Raw genomic sequence first — 20393 nt, forward strand, 5'->3', positions numbered from 1 at the left:
CAAAAATATAGGGACTTGGAGCCAAAGTGATTATGGCAGCTGTGTACACTCCCTGGCACTAGGCCCACTTCTCTGGGCCTTTCCATAACTAGCAACTGCAGGCTTCATTCCTCTTCCACAGTCGTCGATCCCTTCCCTGAGGCGGCTGGGTGGGGAAAGGAAGGTCGTTGAGGGAACATGTGTTGAAAGTGAGGCTTAGGAATGGTTTGCCCCCCGAATCTAAACAGCAGATGAAAATAAGGCAGACATTTGGGGAGCCCTAAGCAGGCGAAGAGGTTCCTTGTCAGTGAAGAGCCCAGAGCGAGGATTAAGGGATCACCTGAGCCGGAGAATTAATTACAAGCGCTTCTGACACCTGCGGCAAAATTTTCCATCCTCTGACGGTACCCTGGGGGGAGGGGAGGAGGAGGGCAGGGACTTAGCAGTTTTCCCAGCGATTGGCCGCGCCCCCTCCCCTGAGGGGCGGCGGCGCTCGGACCCCGCCCCCGCGCCGCGGGTGGGCGGCGGGGGCCGGGCGAGGCCGGGCACCTCCCACCTGTCACTCAGCGGGCCGCGGTCGCTCTCCGCCCCCCGCCTGACGAGCACCTCCGGGCCGCTCCCGCCCCCGCTCCGCCTCTGGCTTCGCCAGCTTAAGTCACAACGCGGTCCGGCTACCTGGGCGCGCCCGGCCGGACGGCTGCGGGGCCGGCGCCGGGTGGCGGCGCTGAGGGGTCGCTGAGAGGAGCTCGGCGGCGTCTGTTGGAGCCGTTCCCTCGGTGGGCCGCCGGCGAGGGCATGAGCGCGGACTGCCTGTGCCTCCGGAGCGGCGGCGGCGGCGGCGGCGGGAGCGGCGAGGGGAGGGGGCGCCGCGCAGAGGCCACCGTCCAGGGCAGCGCCGGGGGACAGCAGGGCAGGAGATGTGCCTGTCCTTAGCGGTACAGGAAGCAGCATGCACCCCGATGCCACCGACAGCAGCGGCGCCGGCCTCAGCCTCGTGCCGGCAGCGGCCACCGGCGGCCGCCCAGCCCCGGGCGCCCGGGAAGACGCGGCGGCGCCGGGGAGCCCTGGCGGCTGGAGCTGGCGAGTGTCAGTGGCGGTGGCCGCACTCGCCGCCGTGTGCCTCTCCTGCCTGGGGCCCGGTTGCTGGCAGGCGGCCGGAGGCGCGGGGCCGTGCACCGTCCTGCTCCGGCTCAGCCTGTACCTGGGCTGCGCCGCGGCCGCCTTCCTCTTGGGAACTCTGTTCTCCCTCGTCTGCCGGAGCCGGCGAGCCCCGCCGCCCGACTTCGTCGCCACCTGGAGACGGCTGGCCGCGGCCGCCCGCCGCGGGCCGGGGGTAAGTACCGGTCTCCCCGCTGCCTCGCGCGCTCGGGGCCTCGTCCGGGCCCTCCCCGCTTCCGGTGCCCGCCGCCCGCTCTCGGAGCCCCGGGTGGCGGCGGCGTGGCCGGTCCCCTCTGCCTGGCCTCCCGGAGAGAGACCCGGCTGGGGTTGGTCGGCCCGGCGGGTAGCTGCGAGCGTTCCCTCGGCCCGCGCCGGTGGGGGGTGGGGGGAGAGGGGGCGGGCTCCGGGCTCCTCCGAGCTTGCGGGATGCTCGCCGAGATGCACGTTGTTAGGCAGTGTAGTTGCTCCACAGCCATCCTCAGGCACAACCTTGATAGCTGAATAATCCAAATCTTGAATGTTGCTCTGCAGTTGGCGAGGGGAGTCCCCCCTGTACGCACGCGCTGCGCCCTGTGCGGATCATGGTGTTTGCTGCTTCTAACCGTTTTCTGGGAGAGGTAACTTTATGACCTTTCACCGGTGCGGAAACTTGCTCAGACAGGCTCGTCTGGCTTAGCTCGCCCTGCCGGGACCTCTCACCCGAGGCTGTGGACACTTCTTACCGCGGCATCCTGTCTTCCACCATGTTGAGAACGCAGCCCCAGCTAGTTTCTGTGATTTTGAAAGGGGATGTCAGATAGCACTTCAGTCTGCAACAAAAGCAAAGGTATCCCAGGGAGGGGTGGGACAGCAGGGCGGTGGTTAGAAAATCTAGGAAATGAGAGTGTTTCAAATGAGCTCTTCTCTTCCTTAGGGCCAGACCGCTACTTGCTCAGCCTCCCAGCTTTCTCTCATACGTAACCCTTTAAATCAAATAAGGAAACTTGATTCTGTTGTAGCTTGTTTTGTTCGGGGCACATTATGCCGAGCCTGAGATTTGTTTCTGCTAATAATGTATTTAACACAGGTTTACTATGGGAATTATAACTTCTACTGCGGGAATATAATTATGAGTTCTATTTCATAAGCCATAGGTTACAGGGTAGTGTCTCTCAATAATCCGGTAAGGAAATAACAAACCCCACAGACCCATGATGGGTGAATTATACTGTTGTTCCAGGCAGTGGAGAAGTAAAGTCCAGATTTATTTGAGGTGTGCCTCTCTAGGAGTTGGTTCTTGGTAGAGTAAGTCCTTTCAACCAAAAGTTGGGTAGTAATTGCTGGGACATGTAGCTAGTGACAGTGGCATTGGTGTTGGTAGGCAGGGCTGGCTGCCCTGAAGGTTAGTACTTTGGGGACAGTTACACAGCCTGTACCACTGCCTGTGAGAAATACCCTCACCACGGCAGGAACAGATGTCCCTTCCCTTCCCAAGACTGCTGTATGGTTTAACACCCCTACTGACCGGGAGTTGCCTGACCACAACAGGAGCAAGTGTCTTAAGATCTACAGAGAGCTGTTTAGATCGGCCAAGAGTAGCCTTGCCCCGCCTGAACACTCTGGGTAGGACCACACAAACTGCTGGTATTTAAAGCCCATTACATCATACTTATTCATCCATATATTCATATGGAGAAGCACTCAGCACAACAGTTCTGCAGATATCATCTTGACATGGTTTCTCAAACTAGATCAAAACAACCTCAATTCAAAACAATATGGATTTGAAATCACAACAGATCAATACACAACATAATGTGGCACTAGCTGCTGGACTGAATGATACTGTCATGAAAATGAAGTTGCCTAAGCACATTCGGGTAAGGGAAATGGCAGTGGTTCATAAGGATATTTGTTAGAGGGATCATTATCCTCTGGGTTTTGTATTTGCTTATGATATGATCCACTTACTCTTGTAAAAATCATCACACTCTTCTCCAAAATTACCCTGTCCTGAGTCTGTCAGTTCGAAATGCAGCCCTGAGATAATGGCTGGAGGGTTGTAGGTAAGGAAGTCAGGCATCCTCACTCTGTAAATCCATCAGGAATTCAGTATATTAAGGTATAGGAACTTCTGTTTCCCTGGTATTCTAAAAAAATTAGTAGTGTTTATTTCCTTTAAAAACCTTCATTTAACTATCCATTTTTTTCATATCTAATTTAGCAAGAGTTGGTAAGCAGATGTGTTTTTTTCCTCATGATTTTTTTCTACAATGACAGAAAAATAAGGATCCAAAGATTTTACTAGTTGGCTTATTGATTTGTAAATGATGTTCCATTTCTTTTGAGCATTGTAAGAAATAATTTACTCCATATGTGTTTATCGAGTTTGGTTTTTTTGATGTTGTATTTATGGTTGAGAGAGCATGAGCATGGGAGGGGCAGAGAGAGAGAAGGGGACAGAGGATTTGAAGCGGGCTGTATGCTGACAGCAGTGAGCCCAACGCCCGGCTCCAGCTCACAGATCCTGAGGTCCTGACCTGAGCAGAAGTTGGAAGCTCAACCAACCCAGCCACCCAGGCTCCCCTACTGAGTGTTTTATATGAGCCAAGTATTATTCTGCAAGCTGGGGTTGAATCAATGAGACACACAAAAGCCCTACTCTCTGGAGATTATAGTCTTATGGGAGATCAGACAACAAAGGAGATATTTTTTGTTAGTGATAAATGCTTTTGAAACAAAAAATAAGAGTTAAGTGATTAAGAGTGCCTAGTAAGTGGGAGCAGGAAGTTTAGATGGTGAGGTCAGGGTCAAAATCCTGTAGCATTCTAGTCCTCTGAAGGCCTAGAAGCTGCATGTTGTGGGTTAGTTACCATCCTATTTCCTGGAAAATACATTTCCTCAAACCTCCCAACTCACTTATACTTCTGGGTAGATAAAACTTGGATTAGCATCCAGAAAGATGGTTTAGTAGAGGAATTAGAGAAAATAGTATTTTGTTATTTTTTTAACGTTTATTTTTGAGAGAGGTAGAGTGCAGGCGGGGGAGGGGTGGGGAGCGAGGAGGAGACTCTGAAGCAGGCTCCAGGCTCTGAGCTGTCAGCACAGAGTTCAACCCAAGGCTTGAGCTTGTGAACCTCGAGATCATGACCTGAGCCGAAGTTGGACGCTTAACTGAACCACCCAGGCGCCCAGAGAAAATAGTACTTTAAAGGTGACAGAACATGAAGCAGCATATGTAATCCTGAAGATTTCAGGTACTAGAAGTGAAATGTAATTTATGGAAAGTAGATCATTGGTCATTTTTTTTGAACTTGGATCCTTATAATAGTCTTTAACGAGAAAGTGAGTACATTAGAAACTTTACTTTCTACGTCTGTATTGTAATTGAAATGCAGATTTTTCACATAAAATTTTATATTTTTTTAACAGTACTGGTGCTATTTACTCAAGCCTTTAGTTGTGCTGTATTTCTAATTTGTGTTTAGTTTTATTTTGTTTGTTTCAACGCTCTGTTCTTTATGAATGGAAGCATAAGCACGTGGTGTAGTGTAAAATATCTGTCAGTTCTGTGGGGGTAGCAGCTGGACCACACAGGTCATCTAACATATGTGGAGGGGGAGGCTGTTGAGTAGTAAACCAAATGGTGCCTCTGTAAGATACAGTGAGTACATTACTACAGAAATTTTGATTCAGCATGAAGGAAGGAATCGTCATTTGTTCTCACACATTTGAGATTCTTCTAAAATGCTGTCCTTCTAGCTGTCCGTCCTTCCTTCCCTCTTCTTCGTTTTCTTTTTGGTCTCCTATAGAGGGAAAAAAAAATGCATACATCGTTCAAAGTAGGCAGCTAAAAAAGCCACACTGAAAGCGAAAAGTGGTTTTTGTGTCAGGGAGTGTCTAAAATGCTTCTGTGTGTCTCACAGTGTAGTTATTGGCTGTAAACTCCATGTGATTAGGACCCCTGATGGACACCTTTTGCTATACCTGTATCTAGCAGGAGCTCAGGGAGTGTTTGCAGATGATGATAAAATTGTCTGTTCTCACTACTTCATGCTTTTCCCCCTCCAGTTAATCCAGTAGTAGTAGTTGTTGGGCATCTGCTATGTGCAAGAATTTTTGTTTCATTTGGGTGGGAATTACTGCTGATTAAAGTAGTAACAATCATTTTCAACTCAGGTAGAAATAATATCCAGTGGTGTATTCAGGTCCTGAGGAAGCTTTTCTGTAAGGTCAGGAAGGTCTTGACAGTTGCTCTCTGGGCCCCACTTAGAAAAACGTGGACTTTGTGGCAGGCCAGCAAGCACACTGGAGCTGTGGTGCTGTGGGGTTGGCCTGCCCCGGGGGTAACTAACAGTTGTTAGCCCACCTTTGTTGAGCAGGCTGTCATAGCGTGGCGTTCCCGGTCCAAGGTTGTGTTTGGTCTTGCGCCAGGCCAGTTAACTTACCTGGACCAAGAGCCTCCAATTCACTGGTCACAGTTAACTTGACCTCAGCACCTCATCTAACCAAGGCAACGGAAAGAGAAATATGGCAGAAGCCAGTTAGTTTAGAAAACTTAGTTTCATTACTGGACCAGCAATACAAAGCGCATCTTCATATAATGGAAAAAAGGAAAATTATTTCTTACGTTTTGACAATAGGAAGATAAGAGAATAGCTTCTCTACCCATCAGTTATTCACATATAGTAAGGATTTTCTCTTTTGCACTGTAACTTGTTGGATGTTTCTTGATTTGTGTTCCATAAATTCAAAACTAAGCAATTAACGATGGTTGAAGGCCGACACGAGAATATCCACAAAAGTGAAATGCTTAATAGCATGTGGGAAACCAAAGTCCACTACTATATGAAGAAAACATTAATGAAAGACTTCAAAGTTCAGGCAGATAGAAAAGTTCAAGTGGTTTATCAAATCTAACAAGCATTTACTGAGTACCTGTTAAATAGCCGCTATTACGATCTTGTTAGATCACTTTTTGCCTAGCTGCTCAGTGCCTGTGCCAGGCACATGGTAGGCTCTCAATAGATCAGTTTTGCCTGCGTAAATGGATTATTGTTTGAGACGATAGCAAATTTAAGTATTCTACTGACTGTTTTTTAAATTTTTTTCTTAAAAATATTTTTTTACATGTTATTTTTGAGAGAGAGAGAGAGAGAGAGAGAGAGAAAAGCACGAGGGGAGAGGGGCAGAGAGAGAGAGAGGAAGACACAGAATCTAAAGGTTCCAGGCTCTGAGCTGTCAACACAGAGCCCGAGGCCAGGCTCAAACTCACAAACTGTGAGATCATGACCTGAACCGAAGTCGGATGCTTAATGGACTGAGCCACCCAGGTGCCCCTACTCACATTTTTAGGTTTAAAATTATAACCCCAGCATCCTGGAGAAGGGTCAGAACCTTGCAGTAAGCTCATTAAGAGCTTGGGAAATTGCTTTCTGGAAATGCAGGGCCATGTTTTTAGCGTTGGGGAGGATTCACAGATGAACAAGAATCTCCCTGTCCCTGCGCTCTCAGGCTGAGTAGATTGGATTGATAGAGAAGACTGGATGGGAGGGCAGATGTTTATAGAGACAGTAAAATATTCACACAGCAATCCGTGGTGCCAGTTGGCTTGGGTAGGACTTTTAGAATTCCTAAATGAGTTCTTTTAGAAATACAAAAGTTCTTTGAGTAAAACAAACTTAATTTAGTTACTTGAGGGGAAAAAGGAAAAGAAACAGGAATTAGGGAGACTATACACAGCCTCTTTGTGACTTTCCTTTGTTATGCTAATGTGATAAAGTAATCCTCAATAATTTGATAATGGATAATGGCATAATATACTTACTTCAGAATATTTGTTTGCTAAAGTTTTAACTAGACGATTGAAGTCATGGTGGATAGTGGGAAAAATGTTTTTGAGGAAGATGGCTTTTTGAGAACCCCTTAAATCACAGGATTCTCCCTAACTGTCTGGTATAAAGGTTGTTTTCCTTTAAATTCACACTATTGATAATTTTTAAATTTTTTATGCAGATGATAACATTCACGTTTTAAAAAAAAAAGTGTAAAAGGGTATACAGTGAAATTTTCCGTATAGACAATATTAATAGTTGTTTATTCTTCCATATATATATTATGCATATACAAGAAAACACAAATATATATTCAAAGAGAGAAGTTTTGGACACCTATAATCTCTTGATACAAAAACAATGATAACACATATAGGACAATTATTTTTTAGATCTTCATTGTGAAGGCATTTTTTCTTAAGGTTAGGAAACAAGTTATATAGGAATGATAACTTCTAAGTAGGAAGATACATGATTAAACCTAGAACATAATAATGCTCATCAAACACAGGACATGTATGCTAACAAGTGAAGAAAGTGTTTATTTGAATTTACCAGACTGTCTAAAGGAAACAATTTTTATTTTCATAATTTATGAAAAAGTAAACAAATTTACAAAAAGTAAACAAAGCAAACTGTTGACAGAGTACATGTACCATTTAGGATTTGAGTTGCCCCTGAGTATACGAGATGAATCACAGGAGCTAGGATTGCAAAGGTACTTTGGGCCACGTTGTAGAAGTCTTCAATCGAGAGTAAAACTGGATTTTAGTCTGTGGGCATGGCAGCTATTGGCATTTCCTGAGACAGGAGTGATAGCCTCAGAGCTGGGCTTTACAAATGTTAAATGGAAAGTGATTGGGATAAACTCAGGAGGAGAAAATACCATGTTAAATGCAGTGGTAAAAAGAGTTAATGAGGCTGTGTGAATGGAGATAAAAGGCAATAAATTTGAGTGAGCTTTTTATTTGATGTAAAATATCATTAGTTATCATTACAGATAGGCTTAAGAATCTTTTCAGGAGTGTCCTAACATTCTCTGTAAACAGTAAATTTCGGGGCACCTGGGTGACCCAGTCACTTGGGCATCTGACTGTTGATTTCAGCCCAGGTCATGAGCTCAGAGTCGTGGGATCGAGCCCCACATTTGACTCTGCCCTGAGCATGGAGCCTGCTTGAGATTCATTCTCTCTCTCTCCCCCTCTTCTCCCCCCCCCCATACCCCACCCCAGAAAAACGAGAAAAGAGAAAGAGAAACAGAGGAAACCCTACCTCAATCCCCCCTCTGAAAAGCTCTCCCCGCAAAGGGGCTCCCGTCCCCGCTAGCTCCCTCCAGAACCAGCCCCTCTCACCTCTCCCTCCCCCTCCCCCCTCTCTCCCTCTCCCCCTCTCTCCCTCTCCCCCTCTCTCCCTCTCCCCCACACTTCCCCTTCTCCTCTCCCCCACTAACACATGCCCCTGCCCCCCCCCCCCAATAAACAAACAAAATAGTAAATTCAGCCCCCAAACAAAGGGTTGTCTTGTTCACAAAATGAACACAGTTTCCAAGCTTGAATGTTCTCCTTGGAGCCTAAAGTCTGGTCATTTCCCGGGAGGTTGATTTCTCACTGTCTTCTATCTCAAGCTGCTTTTGTTTTGGGAGCATGCTGTGATGTCACCTTCGTGATTGAATGTTGCCTTCTTGAAAATCTCTTCTGTTTCATTTCCCAACCTTATAGTTTTGGGGGTAGGGAGTACCCCCAGATTCCTGAAAATGTGAGTTTTTGTAGTCAGAATCATGCACATAATTGTACTAAAAAGGTGACTCAGCAGGTTTAGTACTAAAGGCTCAGGCTTAGAAAATGAACATTGTCTGTAGAAGGCTTTAAATATTAAAATAATAGCGTACAGACTTGTGTAAAACAAAAAAGTTGCACCTTTGCTTTTGGAAAAAAAAATTGCAAACTTGGAACTTACTTTTTTTTACCCTTCCCTCTTCGGTCACTTTCTAAACTAGGGTTGGGGGCGTGGGTGGGAATGATAGGTGTGATCGGCAGCCCTTCTCAAGGGCTCTTCCTGGATACCCTGAGCCCAGGCCCAGTTACTTATTTCCATATCCTGTGTCAGCCCTGGGCTGTGTGCTTGTATAGTTTCTCCAAACACAGTGGAGCTTTCCAGAAAGCCCAGGGAACCGATTTGGTTGTATTTTGGTGGGTTTCTCAGCTCAGATTCTGCTTTGGGAGAATGCAGTTGGGAGTGTGAGGTGTGCCTGCTGTGTCCCTGGGCCTGACCTGTTCTGTGCGGTTACTACGGGCACTGACCAGTCCTGGTACATTTGTCAGGCAGCCTGGGGTTTCCGAGTCTGAATAGCTAAGAGCTGGATGTGAAGAAAAACGAATATGGTAACTCCAGATAAAATGCCTCTGGGGCCAAGGAGGAAAAGGAATGAATTGTGCATGTTTAGGATAAGAAACATGAACTTGTTTAGGCCACTGGGATCTATTTAGTAAGCTTTCAGTTGCAGTGTAGAATACTGCTCTTGGAAAAAATTAGGTAAGTTTTTGCAAATACTTCTTTCTTTCTTTTTTTTTTTTTAATACATTTTTTAAAATTTTATTTGAGAGAGACAGAGACCGTGCAAGTGGGGAGGAGGCAGAGAGAGAGGGAGACAGAATCCCAAGCAGGTTCTGTGCTGCCAGCACAGAGCCCAGTGCGGAGCTTGAACCCATGAAACCGAGAGATCATGACCTGAGCCAAAGCCAAGAGTCGGACACTTAACCGACTGAGCCACCCAGGCACCCCTACAAATACTTATTTCTAAAGTAACCTGAATTTCTGTAGTTCTCAACCACCTGTGTGTATGAGTGATTTTACATTAATGGTAGTAACTAAAATTTTACAGGTGTTTGCTTCTGTCTGCTCATGCAGAACCTTGGTCTGCCTTGCCCCTAGCTGCCCCTCCCCAGACTTCCGAGAGTCCATAGGAAGTGTCTTCTGTATTTGTGAATAAGCTCATTTATATTCCTTCATTTCTGGTGCCTGCAAAGCATTTGAGAGAGGCTTCTCTGCCATCACCACTGTCAGTCTGTGAAAAAGCACATTTCTTTTTGGGCTACTAGGGTCTCAATCCCCCAAAGCTGGATATCCAGGTGTGCTTAGTCCTTTTTTTTTTTTTTCCCTCTGAGCCAAAGCCCCATTATGTACTTCATAGCAGCTGAAGTGTAGCCCTGTTTCTCTAGAGTATGCATCTCAAAATTTTTTTCACCTTGTTATAGAAGCTGAGGAACGAATGCTCCTGTTGGCATTTCCTGTGAAGACAGCCCCTTCCCTTTTGTCCACCTGGCCAGGAGCAGCCCTGGGAAGCCAGAGCTTTCTTTCCTAGCATCAAAGCTTTCTGTCTGTAGCCTTGAGCCCATATCTACAAGCCACCTCCCAGAAGGTATCATTACCCTGTGCAAGTTAGTTCTTAAAATATCTACCTGAGGGCTGCATGCAGGCTTTGCCAACTTGTTACACATGGAATTAACATCTTTAAGTATTCCAGAAATTTCAGTGTGCTTTTTCTGAGACAGTTAATCTCTTTTTCCTTCTGATTTTCTTTTTTCCTGTTTCATTAAACCTTTCTGAGATGATCATCTCTAGGTAAATTCAGGAAGTTGCTTTGTTTTCCTGATTTGAATTATGGTGTTCTTGAGTTTTCTTTTTTTATTATCTCACTCTTAGGCAGTCTCATCCTTGAGCCCCCGTAAAAACCATCCCTACACTCAGGATTAGAGATTTATTCCTCTCTTTTTTTGGGCCTCAGACTCATTTATTCAACTGCGTGACTTGACATTTCCATTTGGCATTTGTCGTGGTGCCTGAAACTCAGCTAGTCCAAGTGTCCCCATCCCTCTTCCATTGTCCTCTATGTCCATGACTGGCACCTCCAAAAGTCAGGTCCCATGGCCAGAAGACTTTGAGTTCCCTGGACATCTCCTTCTCCTTACTATGCATATGCTGTCCATCATCAGGTCCTGCCTTCTTACCTCTTGAATGTCTTGCACCCATCCCCTTCTTTCCATCTCTTCTGCTTTGTCCCTGTTGCCATCATGTCTCACCTAGATGGCTGCAGTAGCCTCTCAACTCCTCTCTCTGTCTCCTTGTTGGCACTTTATTTATATTTTTTATTTTTTTAAATTTTTTAAAATGTCGAGCCTGACATGGGGCTCGAACTTGTGAACTGCGAGATCATGACCTGAGCTGAAGTCAGATGCTTAACCGATTGAGCCACTCACGCGCCCTGACCTTGTTGCCATTTTAAAAATGCGAACCTAATTCAATCCATCTTCAGCAACAGGTTTAATTAAAATCCGCTAGTGGCTTCCTGTTCTTCCCAGCTCTTCAGCCTCCTCTGTCTTCACTACCTTCATCCTCATACTCCATCCTTAAAGGGCCATGCTCCCTCCATCACTGGCGACTTTGTACATTGCCTCCTTTGTGTGGAGCAGCCCACTGCCCCCTTACTTAGTGAACTGCTTCCCCAGACCTCAGTCATCACTTGTGCAGGGAGGGTCTCCCTCTCTGCTGTGTGGATTCTCCTGGCACCACATACCTTTTCCTTACTGTACCTTCCAACGGCTGTAATTTTATATTCCCTTGGATGATTCCTTGTCTGTCTTGATCTCCACAAAGGCAGAAACTCCCCTGTATCTTTAAGAGCATGATTAGTAGGTGAGCAATAAATCTTTCTTGACCAAATAAATAACTGGGCATTAATAGAGCATTGACAATAAGATAATGGTTTTGGAGCCACTCTTCTGAATTTGAATCATGGCTCTGCCCTAATAACTGTGAGTATGGGCAACCTGCTTAAGATTTCTAGACCTCATGCCTGGGTGGCTCAGTTGGCTAAGTGTCCGATTTCGGCTCAGGTCATGATCTCACAGTTTGTGGTCTCTAGCCCCACATTATGTTCTGTGCTGACTGCTCAAAGACTGGAGCCTGCTTTGGATCCTATGTCTCCCTCTCTCACTGCCCCTCCCCTACTTGTGCTCTGTCTCTGTCTCTCTCAAAAGTAAATAATAAACATTAAAATATTTAAAAAAAACATTTCTAGAGCTCAGTCTCCTTATATGAAAAATGGAGATAATAAATACCTTTCAAGGGTTATTTGGAACAATGTTATAGTATTTGAAAATACAAATTCTAATATTTGTAAAAGTGTTTTGAATATAGGAGGTGTTAAATAGTAGATTTTGCACTATCACTTTTAAAAAAACCTTTTTATTGTAAAATAACAAATGCAGATTCAGAAAATCACAGAAAATAATGTATAGTTGGATGAATGATCATAAAGAGAACACCCTTGGAACTTCCAGAAACTCCAGAAGCCCCTCTGTATTTCCACCCAATGTCAGCCCCTCCTTTTCCACTTAAGTAACTCTTGACTTTATAGTATTCACTTCCTTGCATGTTGTTATGGTGTTATCATTCAAATGTGTATCAGTGGACATGATAGGTTTTTTTCCCCCCATTAAAAAAAAATTAGTTTCTCCTCTATCCTTTTCCTTATGGGATATCCTTATCCTCTTATCCTCTGTCCTTTCTTTGCAATTTATTTGTGAAGAACCTGGAGCGTTTGTCCTGTGGAGTATCCTGTGGTCTGGATTTTGCTGATGACACGTGAATGATGCAGTTCAACATGTCCTCTCCTTTGTATGTCCCGCAAATTGGCAGCTGGATCCAGAGGTGTGATCAAACTTGTGTTCAATCCATTTGACAGACTATAGGTGGTGGTGTGATCTTTCATTGGGAGACACAAAACATCTTACTGACTTTTGGTTATATCAGTAGCTGCTGATGCTTGATAGCTACATCCACTAATTTGTTGGGGGTGACAAAATGGTAATGTTCAAATTCTGTCATTTACTTTTCATTTATTGCTTTGAATACTTTTTTTTAATTAAAAAAATTTTTTTAAGTTTATTTAGTTACTTAGAGGGAGAGAGAGAGAGAAAGAACAAGTCTGGGAGGGGCAGAGAGAGAGAGAGAGAGGGAGAGAGAATCCCAAACAGGCTCTGCACCGTCAGCACAGCGCAAAGCCTGATGTGGGGCTTGGACTCACGAATGGTGAGATGAGAACTGAAGCCGAAGTCAGACATTTAACCAACTGAGCCATGCTGGCACCCCTGAATACTTTTTTAAAAGAGACCTGTTTCCCTCATCTATTTGGTTACACAGTGGTATACAGTTCATATAGAAAAGCAGAGCAAATGCTAGATTTTCCCCCATTATTAGTTTCTAAAATGATGAGTTGGTTCCCCAACATCCTTTGAAGGTAATCAATTAGTTATGTGTTTTGAAAAAAGAATTTACTACGAACTTGCAGATGAGAACATAGACAGGTTTTGATCAGTTGTAATTATCTTTTTTGAAGCTTCTATAATCCCATCTTTGGCCCATGGGAGCCTTTTGAAGTTGGCTCCAGAGACCTTTCTATATGACCCTACCTTTTGATATGACCCTAATTAGTTTTTAGAGTTTTCTTGCTGTCTGACATAACCGGATATTTCAGGTTCATCTTGAGCAGTTTCTTCTCACACCTGGACTTAGCCATTTCTCCAAAAAGAGCCCTGATTTCTTTTAATGGGAAATGGTATTTCAAGAACTCATTCTGCCTCAGCTCTGAGTAGCACAGCCAAGACCCGGACCCAGCTGTTGGGACTTGATTTGCTTTATTTGTTTGTAGGGTGACCAACCGACCTGATTTGCTTCCAACTGTCTTGGTTTTAGTACCAAAAGTTCTGTGCCCCAGGGGAAAAAAATAAAACTCATTCTAGGTGTTAAGGAGGCTTGTTGCTATTGGTTTGGTCATTGTTTCTTGGCTTTCTCTATGGAGAGATCTGGAAAAGTGTTTTGCAGAGAATTCTCTCAGGTGTTAGCTTTATTTATTTCATAGGTCTCCTTAAAGGCAAGTAACACTTTCAACAGTGCTTTGTAATCATCTTTGCCACTGGCTTATCGTAGCCTATCTTGGCATTGTTAACGGGTTCAGGGAAATAGGTTGTATGGTCTCCATTTAATTCATTGCATTCCAGTCCATGGTTGTGTATTCAGTGGACACATACGAATATCAAAGAGTAAATGCCTTAGTAATTGCTGTAACTAAACTTAATATTTATTGTACATACTGTGTGCAGCTGGATGTATTACCTAATTTAAGTTTTAAACCTACCATGTGAGTTAGGACTGTTCATCTCATTTTACAGATGGGAAAACTTAGATTTAGAGCAGCTGAATACTCTATCCAGTCCACATAGCAAGTGGAGGAACTAAGAATTAAACCCAGGTCTCTCTTACCCTGGAGTCCATACACTTAACCACTTTATTACCCTTTTAATTATTAAAGATCAATCTCACCTGATTGAGGTTTAAAAAAATTTGAAATTCTTTGGGATGGTTCTAGGATTTGTTTAGGAATTGATGTCACTTTAGAAGTCTCCGGATGAACTAGAATCATGTCCCAACTACCCCTTCTATGCTCATGATGATCATTTCTAATTGAGTAAGGCTGTTTTTGTTTTCCTGCTGAATCTGGATGAGGCCTCAGAATCCTTTTCAATATAGTATTCCAGGCAATTAGTAAATATTTACTAGAGTTGGCACATAATGTGAAACCCATCTGCCATTCTGAGTGAGAACCTCCGAGAAGGGCAGTGATCCCTCTGGATTCCTGTAGCACATTTCTGTCCCTGTATTACTGTCATCATTGTGCTGTATCATAAATCTGTCACACACTCTTCTCATCTGCTCTGGTAAAAACTAGTTTTCTAAACTATGATCCATAAATGCTTAATTCTTGGAGATACTTTTAGGTACACTTCAAAAACTAGAGGCAGGATGAGAGGCTTGTTTCATCACATAAATTTGAAAAACTAAGTTCTTGAAACTTTCTATTTTAACGTTGAGAAATCCTATAATAAAGGTATCTGTTAAACTGTTTTTAACCCTGTGTTTTTGGAGTGCCTAGTGGCTCAGTGGGTTAAGCGCCCACTCTTGATTTCGGCTCAGGTCATCATCTCACAGTTGGTGATGACATGTTGGGCTCTGCCCTCAGAGCATGGAGCTTGCTTGGGATTCTCTCTCTCCCTCTCTCTGCCCCTCCCCTTCCTGCCCCCCTTCCCTACACGGTCTCTTTCTCTCTTTGAAAATAAATAAACATGAAAAAAACTTAGACCCCCTGTATTTTCTACATGTGACCAATCCCTATCCCCCCCCCTTTTTTTATTAAACAATAAAGACATCTATTGAGAAATAATACACAATCTAAAGGTCTAGAGGTAGGACAGGCCCCTTGTGGGGAATGTCAAGCCTCCATCACCATTGCTTGTATTTCTTCTGCCCTCTCCTGAGGTGGATTAACTCTTAGACTAGTGGCCAGATGATGGTAGCAGCCTCAGGTACCACAGCCACATCAGATGATATCCAGAGGAAGAAAGTCCCTTTTGGGAACAAGGAAAAGGTTACTACAAATGCCTCTGGCAATCTTCTCCTCACATCTTACTGGCTAGGTTTGGGCAAGGGGACAGGGTTTCTGTGATTGACCTGGGTCAACCTTTAGAAAGGAAAGAAATTAGAGTCAAAACAATAAGTACTTCCTAGTTTTCATAACTAGGGCTCACCTGTCTTTTTAGCCTGTCTTCCACACTTCTGCTCATTCTTAAATCTACCTTCTGGGGCGCCTGGGTGGCTCAGTCAGTTAAGCTTGATTTTGGCTCAGGTCATGATTTTATGGTTTGTGAGATCGAGCCCCTTGTCAGGCTCTGTGCTGACCGTGCAGAGCCTGCTTTGGATCCTTTCTCCCCTCTCTCTACCCCTCTCCCCCTCATTCTGTCTCTCTCTAAATAAATAAATATCAAAAAATATATATACCTTCTGTTCCTGAATTTACCCTCGTGTGGTGTATGTGCGAGTAACCACATGCCTCTGGGAAGGCCACAGTCCCCGCTTTCTGACCTTTCACTTCTGCTTGTTAAAGACCCATTTCAATTGTCCTTCCGTCCAGTCAACTTTACCTGCTTTTTGGTTCTGCCCAGTAAATGTTTATTGTGGCGAGGAGAGGGAAATGTCTGGGTTAATTCCAGGGTCTGGCATGGGAGGATGAATGATTTCAGGAACCATTAGTGCAGGTTTGGAAGAGTGGTGGGTAGTGGGTTTTTGCTGTGTAGATTTTGAGAGGCCCGTGGATATGTTCAGCCTGCAGTTAGGTGTGCAGGTCTGCAATCTGAGGGGGAGGCCAGGATGAAGGGAGTAGGTTTGTTGGCGGTCCGGATACAACACGGTAGTCAAAACTATAGGGTTGATGAGACTGCCCAGGACAGCCTGTAATGGTTGAAACCAGGGAGCCAAGGGCAGGCCGAGGAGGAGCCGTCCGCTGCGGTGTGAGGGCAAACAATGCCGAGACCGTGTGTAGGAGAGAAGAGGCAAGAGAGAAGCAGGGAATAAGTGGCAAGTAGCGTCAGGTGTAGCAGAGAGGTCCAGAAGGAGGACCGAGAAGTGTCCACTGGGTCTGACAACTGGGAGGGTCTTTGGAGACTTGTGACAGTGGTGGTTGGGGAGGCAAAGACGGATGTGGGGGCAGAAATGATATCCTTGTGGGTGAAGAGCGAGGAGGAGGTGAGGAAGGAGAGATAGTATGTGGACGGTGCTCTCTAGAAGCTTGACTGAGGAGGAAAGAAGAGAAGGGAGCATTGATAGGATTGTGTGTGTGTTGGGAGTCGGGGGGGGCTTTTTGTTGAGTGGAGAGATGTAAACACATTTTCGGGTTAAAGGGGAATCTTGAAAAGGAGACCGGAAGGGCCTGAAAGTCTCAGCTAGAGAATGATAGGGTGGTGTCTTGGCACACAGGACCAGAGCACGGGTGGAGGGTTTGGGCTTGTGACTAGTGGGAAAGACGTACAAAGGGGAGGGTATAGAGAGAACCTCTTAGGAGGTTGGCAGGGAATTCAGATGTTTCAAGCTGGCCCCTACTTTCTTGGTAAGTAGGAAGTAAAGTTAATTGCTGACGGTTAAGAGAATGACCCGTGCAGAGGGTAATTTGAAGATAGGTGGCAAAAAGTTTGGGGGAAAAATAACTATTGGAGAAAATACCAGCAAAGTCATTTATTGAGCCCTTACTATAGTAAGTATATTCTCATTTAGTCCTCACAGGGACCCCATGAGATAGTTACTCTTAGCCCCATTTTGTGGACCAGGAAACAGTTTTAAAGAGGTTAAGTGACTTTCTAAAGGTGTCAGGTTATGAACCAGGGATCCAGGCTTTTTCTGACACTGGAACCAGCCTCTCAGTCTTTATGCTCTACAGCCACACAGTGGGGAGGAAGCCTAGCAAGGATAAGTGGGCAGATTGTTTAATTTATTTAGTTTAGTTTAGTTTTTTAAGATATGAGCACAGGAGTTGCAATTTTATTTTTGTTATTAAAATTTTTTTAAAGTTTGTTTATATATTTTGAGAAATAGACACACACACACACACACACACACACACATACACACACACAGCACGAGTTGGGGAGGGGCAGAGAGAGAGGGGGAGAGAGAATCCTAAGCGGGCTCTGCACTGCCAGCACAGAGCCCGACTCGGGTTCTATGAGATCCTGACCCAAGCTGAAAGCATGACATGACACTTAACTAACTGAGCCACCCGGGGTTGGGTGGGGGGGGGGGGGGCCCTGGGCAGATTGTTTTAGAGTTAAGTGCAGTTTGTGGGTTGGAGGCCAGGAGAATGTGGTGACGCCCATTGGCATGGTTGTGATACGTCTGCAGGAGGAGCACTCGGCTCCTGCAGTGGAGCCGAGAAAGAGCCAGGCCGTGGGACAGACCGGGGTACAGGAATCCTGATGGGAGCTGCTCAGGTGTCAGCTAAACCAAGGAAGGAACCGAGGCCAGGAGGGAGCTTAGAGGAAGGGGACGGGTAGAAGAGATTGTAAGTCTACTAAGAAAGACCTTGAGGTGGCCACGAGAAAGGGGGAGAAGAGAGGAGGGTCCTGGAGCTGAGGAGCCAAGGCCTCGTGTTGTGGATGTGATGTGCCCTGATGTTCCACGTTGTTCATCTTCCTATTTCTTTTGTGGCTGAAGTAGTTGCGTCCAGAAGCTCTCTGACAAAATGGTGTCTGAGAAGAAAGCTTGCATTGTACATTATGAAATCAGGCAGTGGGAGAGACTAAGGGTGTGTAGAGTGGGGGTGCTGTCTCTTGACTGGCCCAAGGTCAGCTCTGGCAATTCCAGTGTCCCTTATGGCATTTGCTTGGAACTGTACTCAGGTGATTTTTACCGATTAAAGGCAATAGCAGTTAGGTAATAACATGGTTGTTTTTCTTTAGAGGAGCTTTATTCAGTGCCTGTACTCAGTGTAGGCCATTCTAGGACTACAAATACTTTTTGATTCAAGCACTACATTTAAAACTACCTCTTGGGGAGCCTGGGGGGCTCAGCTGGTTAAGCTTCTGACTTTGGCTCAGGTCAAGATCTCACAGTTTGTGAGTTCGAGCCCCGCAGTGGGGGCTGATAGCTCAGAGCCTGGAGCCTGCTTTGGATTCTGTGTCTCCCTCTCTCTCTGCCCACCCAGGCGCCCCAGAAGTTTTGTTCTTTGAATTTTAACTTGAATTTTTGATGGAAACGGTAGGAATAATTTTTATGATCTACATCTATGGTGGGACAGTTAACTTTTTACCCATTAGTTAGAAGGGACGTAAAGTCAACTTCTTTGAATAGTTTCCATTGAATTCATTTTGATTTTATCCAACCAGTGTTTTTATGGCAATAATTCATCTCCCACATTTCAGTATCTTGTATATCTGTGTGTTGCCTGGGCCACACTGTACATGGAGCTCAGCTTTTTGCTTTAAGGGAACTATGGAAATAGAGATACTACTGAATTAGATTACCATATAATATTTTTCTAACTTGGTAGGTACTAAATATCTAATCACCAGTTTTTATTTAAAAGCTAGCCAACAAATTAATAATAGTATTATGGTATTTCAGAACAGCAATGGAATATTAAAAAAAAACAGTGATTGCTTTTGTTACTAAAGGACTCTGTGAAAAAAGGAATTCTATGTGACTCCTCTCTATTTGTTGAGTTACATGAAAGCCTTGAAGCAGAGGTAACCACTCTTGCTCCTTTATCATTTGTATTGAGTGGTTTCAGTGAGAACTCTGGTGAAATGAGAATAATTCTTGTAATATACCTCAAATATGTATTAACTTAAATTCTTGTGAAATGATCTCATGGCTTGATTGTATACTGAGTAACTTTTCTTCCATGACCTGGGCTGAAGATCATAATGTAGAGAAGATACCAGAATAAGGAAGAATATTAGAATTCCAAAGCACAACCTTCCTCAGTGATATGGCTAGCCTAACTTAATCTCTTTAAAACTGTTTCCTGATCCATAAAACAGGGATAACACTAACTATCTCATGGGGTCACTGAGGATTAAATGACAGTGTACTTAGCATACAGCCCAGTACAACATTAAGGACTCAATAAATGTTTTTGCTGTTATTATCTCTAAGAGTTCTTTTTCTAAACCTTTTGCCACCTCTTTTACTTGAAGATACGCTTCCGTCAAAAATAGATTAAGGCCCTTGAGCACAGAGAATATAATTTATTTACCTTTGTCTCTGTGGTACCCAACTAAGTGGCAGACACACAGAGTCCTCAGTAAATGTTAGATGATTGAATGAATGGATGGAAATGTGATTCCTATCATGGAAGCCTGTGATTTCCCTCGTGAACTCAAAATTACAATGGAAGTCAGCAACAAAATGGTTATAGAATTTTTATTACATGAACCTTTTCAGGAATGCACAAAGCTAATGTCAGTTTTCAATTACCCTTCCTGAGACAATTTGCTTTTCCTCATTCTCCTCCTTCTAGCCCTGGTATCTGTTCTGCACTTACCAGTTTAGGCAAACTGATGTCTGCCTGTGTACTTTCAAGTGCATGTTATTACTTCAGTTTCCAAACCTGTGTCTGATTTGAGATATACTTAAATTTCTCTTAGAATCAAGTGAAGTGTGTTTTCTAAGGATCTTCAGATTTGAGTCCTTGACGTTAGAAGTGAAACACATCTCCCTTCCCGTTAGTCTAATTCTTCCAACTGAGTGGAAAAACAATCCTAAATACATGAGCCTACCTCAAAATCTATCTCTGTTGATCAATTAGTAAAGAACTATTCATTTTTCTCCTGGAAAGTAGTTTATTAACCAAGAAATCTGCTTGTGACAGTAAGACCTGAAACCATGAAAGTCATAATACTAATCGCATGTAATAGAACTACAATCATTTTTTGCGAAGGAAATTATCATTGTAAAAAAATTTAGACTATGACTCTTGGAACTGTAATAAGAACCTATATTTGTAAACTGCTTTGTAATTTTAAAGCACTTTTACTGAATTATCCTTCTTGAGATGCA

General features: G+C 44.3%; 1 protein-coding gene across 1 annotated transcript in view; it reads left to right on the forward strand.

Annotated features, from left to right (window-relative positions):
* The first annotated feature begins 669 nt into the window (after window positions 1–669).
* Window positions 670–20393, forward strand: part of SNX25 (sorting nexin 25) — a 131210-nt gene continuing 111486 nt past the window's right edge. Inside the window, exon 1 of the mRNA XM_030312132.1 lies at window positions 670–1312. Within this exon, the coding sequence (XP_030167992.1) occupies window positions 929–1312 (384 nt within the window). The 5' untranslated portion in view covers window positions 670–928. The remainder of the gene's footprint in view (window positions 1313–20393) is intronic.

Source organism: Lynx canadensis, chromosome B1, assembly GCF_007474595.2.
Source record: "Lynx canadensis isolate LIC74 chromosome B1, mLynCan4.pri.v2, whole genome shotgun sequence".
Taxonomy (NCBI): Eukaryota; Metazoa; Chordata; class Mammalia; order Carnivora; family Felidae; genus Lynx; species Lynx canadensis.